The 13,279-nt window shown below is 48.7% G+C and overlaps 1 protein-coding gene across 1 annotated transcript in view; it reads right to left on the bottom strand.

Moving 5' to 3' along the window:
- Positions 1-13,279, bottom strand: part of LOC139325603 (uncharacterized) — a 101,097-nt gene that overhangs the window by 53,468 nt on the left and 34,350 nt on the right. Inside the window, 1 exon segment of the mRNA XM_070955530.1 lies at positions 121-696. Within this exon segment, the coding sequence (XP_070811631.1) occupies positions 121-696 (576 nt within the window).

Genomic DNA, 13,279 nt, shown 5'->3' with positions numbered 1-13,279 from the left:
AGGTGAATTCCTAGGGTTTCTATTCACACTTAGCCAAATTAAATATATAATTCAATTCCCAAGATACACCGTGACTGAAGATCTTCTCACACTCAGGTGTGTTTATGATTTTTCTCCCACGTGAATTCTTTGGTGTCGATGGAGGCCGCTACACCCAGTATAGCTCTTTCCACACTCCAGACATTTATGAGGTTTCTCTCCTGTGTGGATTCTTTAATGTGTATAAAGATCTCCCCTCTGACTGAAGCTCTTTCCACACTCCAGGCATTTATGAGGTTTTTCTCCTGTGTGGATCCTTTGATGTATATAAAGATGTCCCCTCTGACTGAAGCTCTTTCCACACTCCAGGCACTTATGAGGTTTTTCTCCTGAGTGGCTCCTTTGATGTTTGTTAAGATATCTCCTCTGACTGAAGCTCTTTCCACACTCAAAGCATTTATGAGGTTTTTCTCCTGTGTGGATCCTTTGATGTATGTAAAGATTTCCCCTCTGACTGAATCTCTTTCCACACTCAAAGCATTTATGAGGTTTCTCTCCTGTGTGGATCCCTTGATGTATATAAAGATGTCCCCTCTGACTGAATCTCTTTCCACACTCCAGGCACTTATGAGGTTTCTCTCCTGTGTGCATAATTAGGTGGCTTTGAAGATTTCCTTTTCTTTTGAAGGTTTTACAACATTCTGGGCACTGATGTTCCTTTGCTTCCTCCTGGATCCTTCGGGGCTTTGGGGGTCTTCTGAAGGAGCCTTCACCCTACAGGCCCATCTCGGGGTCTCCGCCCGTTTCCTCCTCCCTGCATCGCCCTCCAGGCAGCCGCCTTTCATGGGCTCCCCCTAGGCTCCTCCCTCCTGTAGTCCCAGAGCCTCCCGGCCTTTCCCCGCCATCTCCAGGGGAAGCCGTGCCGGGACCGGGCAGGGCTGCTCCGTGGGGCCCGCTCTCCTCCTCCTCCTCCTCTCGGGCAGTGCCTCTTTCCTGCATCCGCCGCCATCCTCCGTCCTCCTGCAGGGGAGAAAGAGAAGAGGGTTACGGCTGTGTCCCCTTCCCTGCAGGGGAGGCCCAGGTCCAAGCCCCCCCATGCGGACCCGAAAGAGACCCTCCCGGACTACAATTCCCAGCATCCCCTGCGCCAAACCTGCATCAAACGGCCTCCTCTGTTGCCGATTCATGCAGCTTCCCTCATTGCCTTTTTTGTTTCCAGAAGTGGAGGCTTCACGCCCTTTCCTCTCCACTAGTTCCGCATTTTCCTTTGTAGGATCCGCCCCTCGGAGTCCATTTGCCCATTGCCGACATCCCAAGCGCGACCAATCAGCGTCCTTCTTCCTGCAACAAGGCACATGGCGCCTGCGCAGTTCAGCAAGTGATTACGGTCCGGGGCAGAGGTGGGACAGGGGGGCGGGGGGGCTTGCTTTGTACTTTGGGGTCGTGTCTCCCCTCCCCGTATTGAGGCCGGTGGAGGTCAGCGGTTGAAGCCTTATATGAGCACATGAAGGGCAGCCAGTTGGGTCTGTTCTGAGACCTTCGGAGACCCTGAGTTTGAATCAGCCGCTCTTTGTGTCCTGGATTCCCTCTTTTCATTGAGGGAAATCTCTTTGCTACAATATTCTAATAAATTGCCTTTGAATGCTCATCCCACTCAGATCCTCATTGAAGCAAGTGTGCTGTGGCTGAATCTATTGCTAATTTGAACTTTATTGTTGGGGGTGCAAAGGAGCTTCTCCCTGCCGTTGTTTGATATAATCTATGTGGATTTCCCAAATATGGGGACCTATTAAGACCATCCCCAAGCATCTGAAGCTCTCAGTTGGATTCCCTGAATGGTCCCCTTGTCTTCCAGCAGAAACCCCTACAAGGGACTCTCTAAGGCCAAGGAAGCTTTGTGAGATATGAGCCATATTCTTAAAAAGCCCCCACCCTTTTCGCCTTAAAACCACTGGCTTTTCCCCAGGCGCTGGGAGGTCAGACAAGGAGAAGGTGGCATGGATTGGCCCCAGGTTTTTCTTTGATGGTTTTTCTTTTATGTTTTAATGTGTTGGATACTTTTGAAAACGCCCTTTTGGGAGCTGCACAGAGTTGACTGAAAGATGGGCAGTTACAAGAACGTTTTAAATGAAGAAGACTCATTGGGGACCTGTTTGGTCCTCCCACTAGGTGCAGAGACTGGGTGTTCCCCAGTTGCCAGGATAGGGAAAGTCCCCCATTCCTCTGCTTTCTGTTCATCAGCTAAATGCTTAGCAAAAGGTGCATCTAGCTCAGTGGTGTCAAACTCTTATTTCCTTCAGGGCTGCATCAGGGTTATGTTTGACCTGGGGGGGTGTCCCTGGGTAGGCGTGGCCAGCTCATTTACACTCTTTTTTTTTATTGAAAAGTTTTACAAACATTTCCCCTTCCAACCCTCCCCCTCCCCTCCCACCCCCCCCCACCCCACTTGCCGGAGCGAAATACAGGGTATAACATTTGACAATCATAAGCTAACATAAGCTAATTATCTATAGCCTCCTCTTGAACTTTTAACTCCCCTTTTACTAAACTAAATTTAAGAACTTTATAAAATCTCTTTGATCATTCATAAGGTATTTGAAATTTTTTAGTCCGATATTTGCCTTGAATATAATCAATCCATCTTCTCCATTCTAACATATATATCTCATTTGAATGGTCCTTTAGATATGCTGAAATTTTCTCCATTTCTGCTAAATTTACTTCTTTTAATGTCCATTCTTGAATAGTAGGTAAATCTTCCTTCTTCCAGTACTGTGCCACCAAGAGTCTTGCTGCAGTTCTTAGGTTCAAAATCAAATTAGTCTCTATAGCCATACAATCTGTAATTATACCTAACAAAAACAACTGTAAACTTTATTTTTTTTAAGGATATTTTGGATAATCCACCATATTTACACAAGCTCAAAATTTGAGAGAAAATTTTTATAAAATGTTTTATAGATGGCATTTGGATCCCAAAAAGTTAGCTTGTATGTACCCAAACCTACAACCCAAATGTTGGAGATGTGATTGTGTTGATTCTACCTATTTTCATATTTGGTGGACTTGTAAAAAAGTTAAAGCATTTAGGATAAAAATATGGTGGATTATTCAAAATATTCTCATCTTCACTCTTCTTGTGGGCACCTGAGGTGGCCAAGTGCTATGACAGGATTTCTCTCAGACCCTCCCTCCCTCATAATCTTCCTTCCTTCCTCCTGCCTTCCCTTCCCTTTTCTTCTTTTTCCTTCCTTCCTCCCTTCTCGTCTTTCCTTCTTTGCCTTTCCTCTTTCCTGTCCCTTCTTGGATGCTCAAATGCAAAAGGAGAAACATTTCTTTTGCTTTTAGTTTCTTTTTCTAAACCTCTGCCGGTGAAAATGGAGCTGGGTGGGGTGGAGGCCACGTTTTTGCTGACGGAGGAGTGCGGGCGGCCGTTGCAGCTGAAAACAGGGCCTGGTAGGGCTACACGCTTCCCTCCCAAGCTCTGTTTTCGCTGGCAGAGTCATTATGGGCCAGTCCGATCTGTTCCCCACGGGCCAGATCCAAGCACCCTTCAGTTTGACGCCCCTGATCTAGTTCCTCCGATTGGGCAGTCCGTCGTATACACCTCTGGCAACCTCATTCTGTTTTCCTTTCATATTAACCCAAATGCATTCAAGGAGGTTTTTTTCATTTTTTACTTTTTGCATTTCTACAAAGGTGCAACTGTTTAAGTGCAACTCCACCTCCACCTCTTTTTATTAGGTGTTTTGAAAAATTTAAATCCTCCTGGGTTTCATCCCACCAGTAACGGCAGCAATCTCATCTTTGCTATCTTGTTCTGGGACGTCAGGTTCCCTCTGTTTATTCTTCATACTTTGGATGTTGATGTGTAGGCATCTCCTCCTTTTTTTATTCTCCCTGCGTTTCCTTCCTACACCTGCATTAGTCCCGGAGGGTTGAGAAAATAATTTCCAAAGAAGTTGGCTCACCAACAGTTTATTCAACAGCTTTATTTTCTCTCTCTACTCCAAGATCTCTGTACTTTTGAATGATTTTGGCAGCTCTTTGACTTCTCAGAGGGAAGGGAAAGAATTCAAACTCTTTGCTTCCTTTCCCCACCTGCCCTTCCCACAAATCACAAGAGACACGCTTCAAAAACAATAAATTACCGATACCTTCAAGTATAGCAGCCAAGGTGATCCCTGCAACAGCTTTTCTTCTTCTGCTCTGCCCCAGCCTGGAGGAAGGGAAGGGCCTGGCCTTCTCCACCAGCTGACCTTCCCCTCTGCAGCAGAGAAGCGGAGTGGGGCTTTGGCCTCGCGGCACGGAGACCCTTACTGTGGCATGAAGCAAAGGGTGGGGCTGTTTGCCCCAGCAGCCGCCACGCCTCCCTCACTGCCCACGGACTCTGAGAAGAAAGGCTTTCCGGGTGTGGCTATGCCCAGAAAGGGGGATTTGGGACCCTTTGAACCCTCAGGGCACGTTCTCTACCACTGGAGGCTTTGTAGGATGCGATCAAAGATGCTTTTGCTGAGGAGACAATTTGGGATATTCTCAACCAGCAAGGTGAACAATCCCCCACCTCGGCCCTTCCGTTCATCAAGCTGGCCATTCGATGGACGGAATGGAGACAGGGAAGCAGAGCCAGCCCTTCACCGTAGTTGCCAGGGTTTCTGAACTGCTGCAGTTGGGTTCCCATGACCACAAGTGATGGGTTTCTCCTCCACCAAGAGCCCGGATCCTTTGGCTCAAGATACAGGTTGCATGAAGGGCCCTTTTCCTCCCGACGGTGGGAGGCTCCCTCATAGGTTTTTTTTGGGGGGAAAGGCACCCTTAAAACACAGCCAGCTGGGTTCACTGAGTTGTGCAGATGGCCTGGACTGGTTCCCATTGAGGCTTTTGGGCCCCACCCATTGGGCAAAGGCTTCCTTGATCTGGTCCAGGTCTAGGACCGTGGGGTTATCAGGGTCTCCCTTCTCAACCTTTTCTGTGGTCTTGGTGTGCAGTTCGGGACAGTTCTGGGCGGCAGCAAAGAGACCAGACTAGAGAGGATCGAAAACACACTGGGGACCTTGGCGTTTCTTGAGAGGTTTTTCCAATCTTTCTGAGATGTTCAAAAGGCAAAAGAATCCAAAGTTGGGGAGCATCAATTGTAACCAATGCATTTGCTCCGCGGGGCCCCTCGTCCTCCTCCTCCTCTCGGGCGGCGCCTCTTTCCTGTATCCGCCGCCATCCTCTGTCCTCCTGCAGGGCAGAAAGAGAACAGGGTCACAGCTGCATCCCCTTCCCTGCAGGTGAGGCCCAGACCGAAGTCCCCACCTCCCACAGGCCTCCCGGAGATGCTCCAGGCAGATACGGCCTCCCTCCCAGCCTCCTGTCTCCCTCCCCGCCCGCCCCCCCAGACTAGGCCTTGGGCTCCCGGGCCTGCCTTCTCCGGAAAGATCCTCACGGACTTCAACTCCCAGCATTCCCTGCGCCCAACCTCCATAATCCCGGCTTCTCTGTCACCGATTCAGGCAGCTTCCCTCATTGCCTGTTTTGTTTCTGGAAATGGAAGCTTCATGCCCTTTTTTCTCTATAAGCTCCACCTCTTCCTTCGGAGGGACCGCCCCAAGTAGTCTTCCTGCCAATCGACACCCGCCCCACAGAGACCAATCAGCGTCCTTCTTCCTCCAACCAGCCAGATGGTGCCTGTGTGGTGTCGATAGTTGTTATGGTTACCGGTGGAGGTGTGGCCTCTGCCTTCCAGGCCCGTCTCGGGGTCTCAACCCGTTTCCTCCTCCCCGCATCGCCCACCAGGCAGCCGCCTTTCCCGGGCTCCTCCCTCTTGCAGCTCTGGAGCACCCCGGCCTTTCCCCGCCGTCTCAAGGGGAAGCCGCGCTGAGACCGGGCAGGGCTGCTCTGCGGGCCCCGCTCTCCTTCTCTCGGCCGGCACCTCTTTCCTGCATCCGCTGCCATCTTCCGTCCTCCTGCAGGGGAGGCCCAGGCCCAGGACCCTACCTCTTGTGGACCCGAAATAGATCCCCACAGACTGTGACTCCCAACATTCCCTGCGCCAAACTGCAACATCTGGTCTCCTCTTTCGCCGATTCAAGCCGCTTCCCTTGAAATTTGGGATCCAGTCTCCCCCCCAACCCCCTACCCACAGCTCTGTATTGAGGCAGGCGGAGATCAGGGGCTCTTCTGGGGCTGTGACCTTATAGCAGAATATAAAGGGGACCCAGTTTGGTCCATGGATTAAGGCACCGGGGTGGAAAGCAAGAGACCCGGAGTTCAAGCCCCTCTTTCGGTGCAGCCCACCTCACAGGGTTGTTGTTGGGGGAAGAGAGGAGGAGGGCGCGTTGCACGTTTCATTACTTACTAGGTAACATCATAGTTGCTTGAAGGGTGTGGGGGCCTCAGCGAGCTAAAAAGACCCCTCATTTCAACCCTGAGCTATAAATATTCTTTTATTTTGTTGGAAACAAAGGAAAATATCCCCCCGATTTGTAAAAATAAATCCAGGATTCTAGTAAATAGGATCCTACAACTCGCAAATGTGTTTTTAAGAAGCATTTTTATGGCCTCCGTTTGATTCAGGACAATTCTTGTTCCTAGGTAGAAGAACTAGGAATTCATGCACAAAAGGAGACCATCTCCAGTTAAAGAGGAGCTAAGGAGGAGAACCTCCTGCCAATGGTTCCTGCTGGTGAATTTCCTCATAGAAGTCAGTAAAGAAATGATGAAACCATAAAATATATTGAGTGCTTGTGAAGCGCAAACAGAAAACATTGATTCTGGATAAAATTCCACACGTGACCAATTTTTGTGTCAGTCTTTCCCAGCTGGGTTTGTGTCTTTCCTGAAAGTTGCAGATATATTTAGAGACACTCGGAATACTCTGTTGTGTAGTTGCTGAAAAAGCAAGTTCTCACATACCAAATAAGGAGCCTTCGTCAAGAAGGAAAAAACAAGCATTCTTAACCTTAAAAAAGAGGTATAGACTGTCATGTTAAAAGGGCTAATATGTCATTTTAAGTTAGTCATTTAAAAGGTGCCAGTCAGTGGGTGGAGGGCTACATCGCAGGGCACACTGGCCTGGGCAGCAGCAGCAGGAGCCCCCTCCAAAGGGGGAGGGGGTGGAGGAGGAAAATATATATGTGTGTCAACTGGAGCATCAGATTTCCAAGGGCTCAAAAAAAATTGAAAAATCCAAATATGCAGGGGTCAGTATTGGAGGAGATTTCCCCCCTCTGCTGTACTTTTCCAAAGGGGCCCTTCAGAAAGGAGGAGGGATGAGAAAGGAGAAGACGAATCCATGTGTGTGTGTGTGTATGTGTGTGTGGGGGGGTCTGTGGAGGGGCTGGCAAGGCAGCTGGGGGGGAGGGCCTGGCTGACTTAATCCTCTTACTGTCTCTGGGATGTATTTTGCGGTTATCGTTCATGATGGATGGATATATTGCCCCCAAACTGTACAGGTAGTACTAACTAGATCTACAATCAGAATTGAGACAAAAATTTCTGTTCTTGACAGTTGCTGGACCCCATTTTTTGCCATAATTGGCAGTTCATATCCTACAGTTGTGAAGTTGTTATGTGAATCCTCCAATGACTTTGTGGGACACCAGATGTGAAAGATATCAATACTGATGATGTGACCCTGGGACAGCGCAGCCGTCATAAATACATGCCAGTGGCTAAACGCCTGGATTTTGATCACATGGATGCTGGAACAGTCGTAAGTGAGAAAACTGGTCAAGGCCACCTTTTTCAGTGCTGCTATAACTTCACTAAGTCACTAAGCAAATAGTTGTAGGTCAAGGACTATCTCTACAGTGTTTTAAAAATAATCCAAAATAGCCCCCAAATTGGAACCCACAAACTTTTTCCTGCAACAAATCTGCACAATTAGCCCAATTTGGTAGAAAAATTGTTCAAGTGTCCACACTGTTTCAAACTCGCATTTCAACTCAATCCCCAAACTTTCCTCCTAGACACGGTTTGGCTTTTCAAGGAAAAGAAAATGCCATTGTTGATCTTTACCCTGATGTTCTCCTCAATAAAGTTCAATAAAGTTTTGCAAACTCAGAAGATATAAATATGGGAATTCTCAAATTCAAAATAAAATGTCTCATCCCACTGAAGAACTTTCCATCCCAGAAACTCAACTGGTTTCTAATCAGCTAGAAACGATGCCTGATCAGGTTCTGCAGGATTCTCTGGGACGCAACACTGTTAAAAGCTGGATCTAGCCCAATAACTCAAAGACAGACTCCAATTCTTTTCTGTAGCTTTATTATTGATCTGTTGGTACTGGAGGTCACTGACCTTGTACCTTTCTCTTTCAGGTATACATCTGGAATCAACTGTGGACCATGTGGTCGGACCTTTTGTACCCAGGAGGAGGGGCTAAGAGGTAAGGAGTGGTTACAGGGATTATGGGATATGTGGTTAGTTAACCCTTGAAGGTCCGGGTGATCAGGGAGATATAGTAGTTAGGCATTTATCATGACAAAACCCCCTCTAAATGCCTAACTGGGTACCTGGGGCAGTGTTTGCATACATACAGAGAATACACAGGTACAGGCATGAATTACAAGCAAACACGCATTTTTGACATGAGGTAAGCATGTTGTTTATGTGGTAGGGGTTTAGTGAGGATATCTGCTGTTTGCTCCTCTGTGTCACAGTGTACTGCCCTAATGAAACCTATCTCTGAAAACTGCCTGACGTGTTTGTATTTAATGTCAATGTGCCTAGAACGCTGACCTATGGCATCAGCCCTAGAGATCTCTATCGCTGCCTTGTTGTCTTCGTGGATAACTATTGGATATGAGGGTTCAGCCCAGATGTCGCAGAGCAGGTCATCGAACCATACTAAATTGTTTGCGGCCTTTGATAGGCAAACAAATTCTGCTTCCGTAGTTGATGTGGCCACCAGTTTTTGCTTTCCAGTGTACCAATGGATGGGGCAATTGTTGAGTAGTAGCACGTAGCCTGAGGTGCTTTTTCTGCACTCTATGTCCCCAGCCCAGTCAGCGTCAGCATAGCAGGTTAGCTTTGGTTTCTCGGATGTTTCTGGTTCTAGGCAGAGTAGGGCATCCGCACTGAATTTTAAGTATCTAAGTAGTCTTTTGATGGCGTTCCAGTGTGTTACCGTGGGTTTGCTTACATGCCTGGACAGCAGATTGACGGCTAAGGTGATGTCGGGCCTGGTCCAGTTGGATATGTACAGCAGTGACCCTATCGTTGATCTATACAATTTGTTGTCTGTGAAAGGTTCAGATTCCTCATACATGGTCTTCAGGAACTCAGGTTGCATGGGGGTCTCGCTGGGTTTTGCTTCGGACATGTTGCATTTGGACAGCAGCTCGATGATCTTTTCTCTCTGGGAGAGGCGGAAACCCTTGTTGATTTTTATCACTTGGACCCCTAGGTATCTGTCAATCTTTCCAAGTGACTTTAAGGAGAAGTGGCTACCCAGGTCAGTGGCGAACTTGTCACATCTGTCCTTGTGTTTGCTGATGTACAAGATGTCGTCCACGTAAACGAGCACACCTTCGAATGTGTTGTTTTCTCTCCTCGTAAAGAAGCATTTGTCGGCTGAGGTGGCCTCGAAGCCCATGGATCTGAGGGCCTTGGCCAGGCAGTCATACCACCTTTTGCCTGACTGCTTGAGCCCGTACAGGCTTTTGTTCAGCAGCCAGGTTTGGTTCTCGCCTTTGTTGTACCCAGGCGGCGCTTTGACGTATATTTCTTTATCCAGCTCGGCGTGCAAGTACGCTGTTTGTACGTCGAATTGGAAGACCTCCAAGCCCAGGATGGTGGCCACCACCAGGGCGCTTTTGACGCTCTCCGCCCTGACGGTTGGCGAGTAGGTGTCTGTATAGTCTTCGGGGTATCTTTGGGCGAAACCCTGCGCGACTAGTCTTGCCTTGTATAGGACCTTGTTGTCCTCTAATGTCTTAACCCTGAACACCCATTTGGTTCCTATTGGTTTTTTTTCCTCTGGAACTTGGGCAGGTGAGTATACCTGGAGGTCCCTTAGGCTTTCCATCTCCTTCTCCATGGCAGACATCCATTTTTCTTTCTCTTCCTGGGGGAGCCTGAGGATGTCTTCATATGAGCTGGGCGTGAAATGGGTGTTGTGGATGGTCATAACGTAGTCCTCTAACTTCTTTGGTAGCTTGTTTCTGGTTTCTCTGATTGGCCTGCTGGGGGTTGGCTCGGTTTCCTGCATGTTGTCTGCCTCTTTGTCCGTCAGGTCATCTATCTTCAGTGAAGGGTGCCCTTCTTTCCAACCTTTGACGCTCGCCTTGCGATGGTTGGCTTTGTGCCCTGTGACCTCTCTGACCTCCCTTTCCCCTTGGTCATGCTCAAACGTGACCCTACTGTTTGGGATGTCATTGGAGTGTACCCTCGACCAGTTTGCGTTTTCGTGGAAACTGGCTGATCTGGAAACCACAAAACGGTTATTGTTGTCGACAAATCTGTAGCCCTTTGTGCCCGGTTCGTAACCCACGAACCTCAACCTTTTTGATAATTTCTCCCCTTTTCTTCTTAGATGTCTGGGAATGTGGACATCAGCTGGGGCGCCGAATATGTGTAAGTGTGCAATGTTGGGCTTTCTGTTGTATAGCATCTCGTATGGTGTCTTATTGATAGAGCTTGACCACAGTCTATTCAGGGTGTAATTAGCGTAGTGTAATGCCTCTGACCAGAAATGCTGCCCCATCCCAGCATCCTCCAGGGCGCATCTCATCATGGTTTGCAACACCCCGTTTTTTCTCTCTGAGACTCCATTTTGAAAGGGGGAGAAAGGTGAAGAGGTGTAATGCGCTATGCCCTGCTCCCTCAGCCACCTTGTGAATTCTTTGGCCATGAACTCTGAGCCCCTATCAGTCATTATCTGCCTTATTCTCATGTTATGTTGCATATCTACCCTTCTGTGGAATTCCTTAAACCTTTGGAACACTTCGTTTTTGTGTCTGAGGGAGTAGACATACCCGTATCTGGTGTAGTCATCCACAATCGTGAGGAAGAATCGCTTCCTATGTCCTACAGAGGGTTTCATTGGCCCTACCAAGTCCATATGCACCAATTGGAAGGGGTATTCCGTGGTTCGTTTGGATCCCCTGGGGATGGCCTTAACCTTGATCTTAGAACGCTTACAAACTGAACACTCCAAGTAGTTTTCGCAGTTCTTTACATTGAGACCCTCGGTACATTCCGTCATTTTCTTTACAATGGGGAAGCTTATGTGTCCCAGTCTCCTGTGGAGGAGGTGGGCGCAGTTATCATGCAATGGCTTGCCGATAGATACAGACTTGTTTGTCTTCTCATGGCTACATCCTGCCTCCTGCTGCACCCCCTCTGTTTCTGGATACTTATCTACCTTGTGGTTTGTGCTGGTATCAATGCCTTCTTCCTCCCTTGCGTTGGGTGTGAAGTAGGGAAGTCCCTCGTGTATGGTTACCTTTCCTATCTCTTTCCCTTGCTTGATCAAGTGTGCCTTTCCATCTTTAAATTTTATTTCTATATTTGTGTCTCGTGTCAGCTTTGTGATGGCTAGCACATTGTGGGGAATCTCTGGTACGTACAGTACTCCTTTTAAGTCCCCTACCTGTGTGATGTGTACGTTTCCTTTCCCCACTACTTTGACCTTGCTTTGGTTTGCCACCTTTATTTCTGAGTCTATTTCTGTGAGTGAGTCTAGCAACTCTGGGTTACAGGTAGTGTGACTTGTGGCCCCTGAATCTAGAAGCCATGAGTTTCTCTCTATCTTGTGTTTGTCATTTGGGTCATCGTGCCTGATCCCATACATGGAGCCAGAGTTACTGTCCCTGGAGTGGTCTCTGCGCTCGTGGTGTTTCCTGGGGTTGGGTGACCACCCTCGCCCTCTTTCCTTTGGGTACCTGCGTTCAGGTGACCTTCCCCCTCTACTGTCGTGCTGTCCCCTATCCCTATGGCTCCTGGGGCAATCCTTCTTTAAGTGGTTCCTTGATCCACAAGAATAACATTCTGAGGTATCCCTGGCCCTATCCTGGAAATCCACCCTCTTTGTGGGTCTAGGGTCCCCTTTGGCTAGTTGGCGTTCCCTCCTCAGAGTGTCCTCTGCAACGAGCTGACTGGTTAGTGCGCCTAGTGTGAGGTATTGCAAGCTGAGGCTATTTAGTTGGGTCATGAAGCTGTCCCAGCTGCTATCAAGAGAGTTTATGATTATGCTTATCATGCTCTCTTCAGTGATGATTTCCCCCCTCTGCATGAGTTCTGCCCTTGCAGCATTCATCTTTAAGATGTGCTCACTCATGGGGACCCCTGCCTTATGCTTGGTGGAGTGGAACTCCCTAGATAGTCTAGTGGTAGTGGCTCTGCTTTGGCTATAAAACAGGTTACATAGTTTTTGCATAATATCATAAACAGTTAGATTGTCCTCAATAGATGGATACATAGCAGATGGAATGGAGGTTAACATGATGCAAAATGCCCTGTGATGAATGCAGTCAATTTCCAGTGACCAGGGCTTTTGGGGAGGTCTGTTAGCTAGGAACAGTGCATTCTCTCTCATGAGAGCAACTCTTAATTGTTGGCTCCATTCTATAATATTACCCCCATCTAACTGCAATTTTGGCAAATTGGTATAATTTGCCCCAGAAATATTAGTAAGGTTACTTACTGGGGGGAGCTGTCCATGGTCCAAAATGTGATTAAACTCACAATAAGGCTTTGGGATGTCTGTGGCCATTCTGTACTTGCTTGGATCTATGTAACTTGCTTCTCTTGTTACAGGCAGGTACTGGGCATGCGCGAAGCTCATTCCGCGCTGGAGTCCATCGGGTGAGGTTCCTGTTGCTGGAGCTCCCAGGCCTAGGCCTAGGCCTGTCGGTGGGAGGCTGGACCCGCCCCCGGTGGGTCCGAAGATTCCTCCTGAAGGTGGACACCACTGCTGGAGGGCCGGATCCCCGGCGAAGAAGGGCAGAAGGTGAGGGGGCGACGCGGTCGCAAGTCGAGGACTTTCGCGGGTCAGCGGCGCGGCAGCAGCGGAGGTCGTAGGTTGAGGATTCCCTGCACCCAGCGGCTCGGCGGTGATGGCGGCGGCGGCAGATCCTCCCTCGTGGTCGCTGGTCCCTGGTCGCGTGGACTGGCCTGATGGATGTCGTGGCGTTGGTGAGTAGCCGGTTCTTCTCTTCTCCCTTGGGCCTCGCGTTGTCGGTGTAGCAGGTGGTGAGTTCGAGTTCTGCGGTTGATTCTTCCTGCAGGTGGGCGGTCTTTTGTGCCGGTTGTTGGTGTGTGCGGTGTTTTTAGTTGGCTGTGACTCGGTTGCCTGGTCTTTGTTGGT

This window comes from Pituophis catenifer, unplaced genomic scaffold (assembly GCF_029215685.1).
Source record: "Pituophis catenifer annectens isolate HBS135680 unplaced genomic scaffold, rPitCat1.0.hap2 SCAF_17, whole genome shotgun sequence".
NCBI classification, from domain to species: Eukaryota; Metazoa; Chordata; class Lepidosauria; order Squamata; family Colubridae; genus Pituophis; species Pituophis catenifer.
Note: the sequence above shows the minus strand (reverse complement) of the source record. Positions and strands in the feature narration are given on the sequence as shown.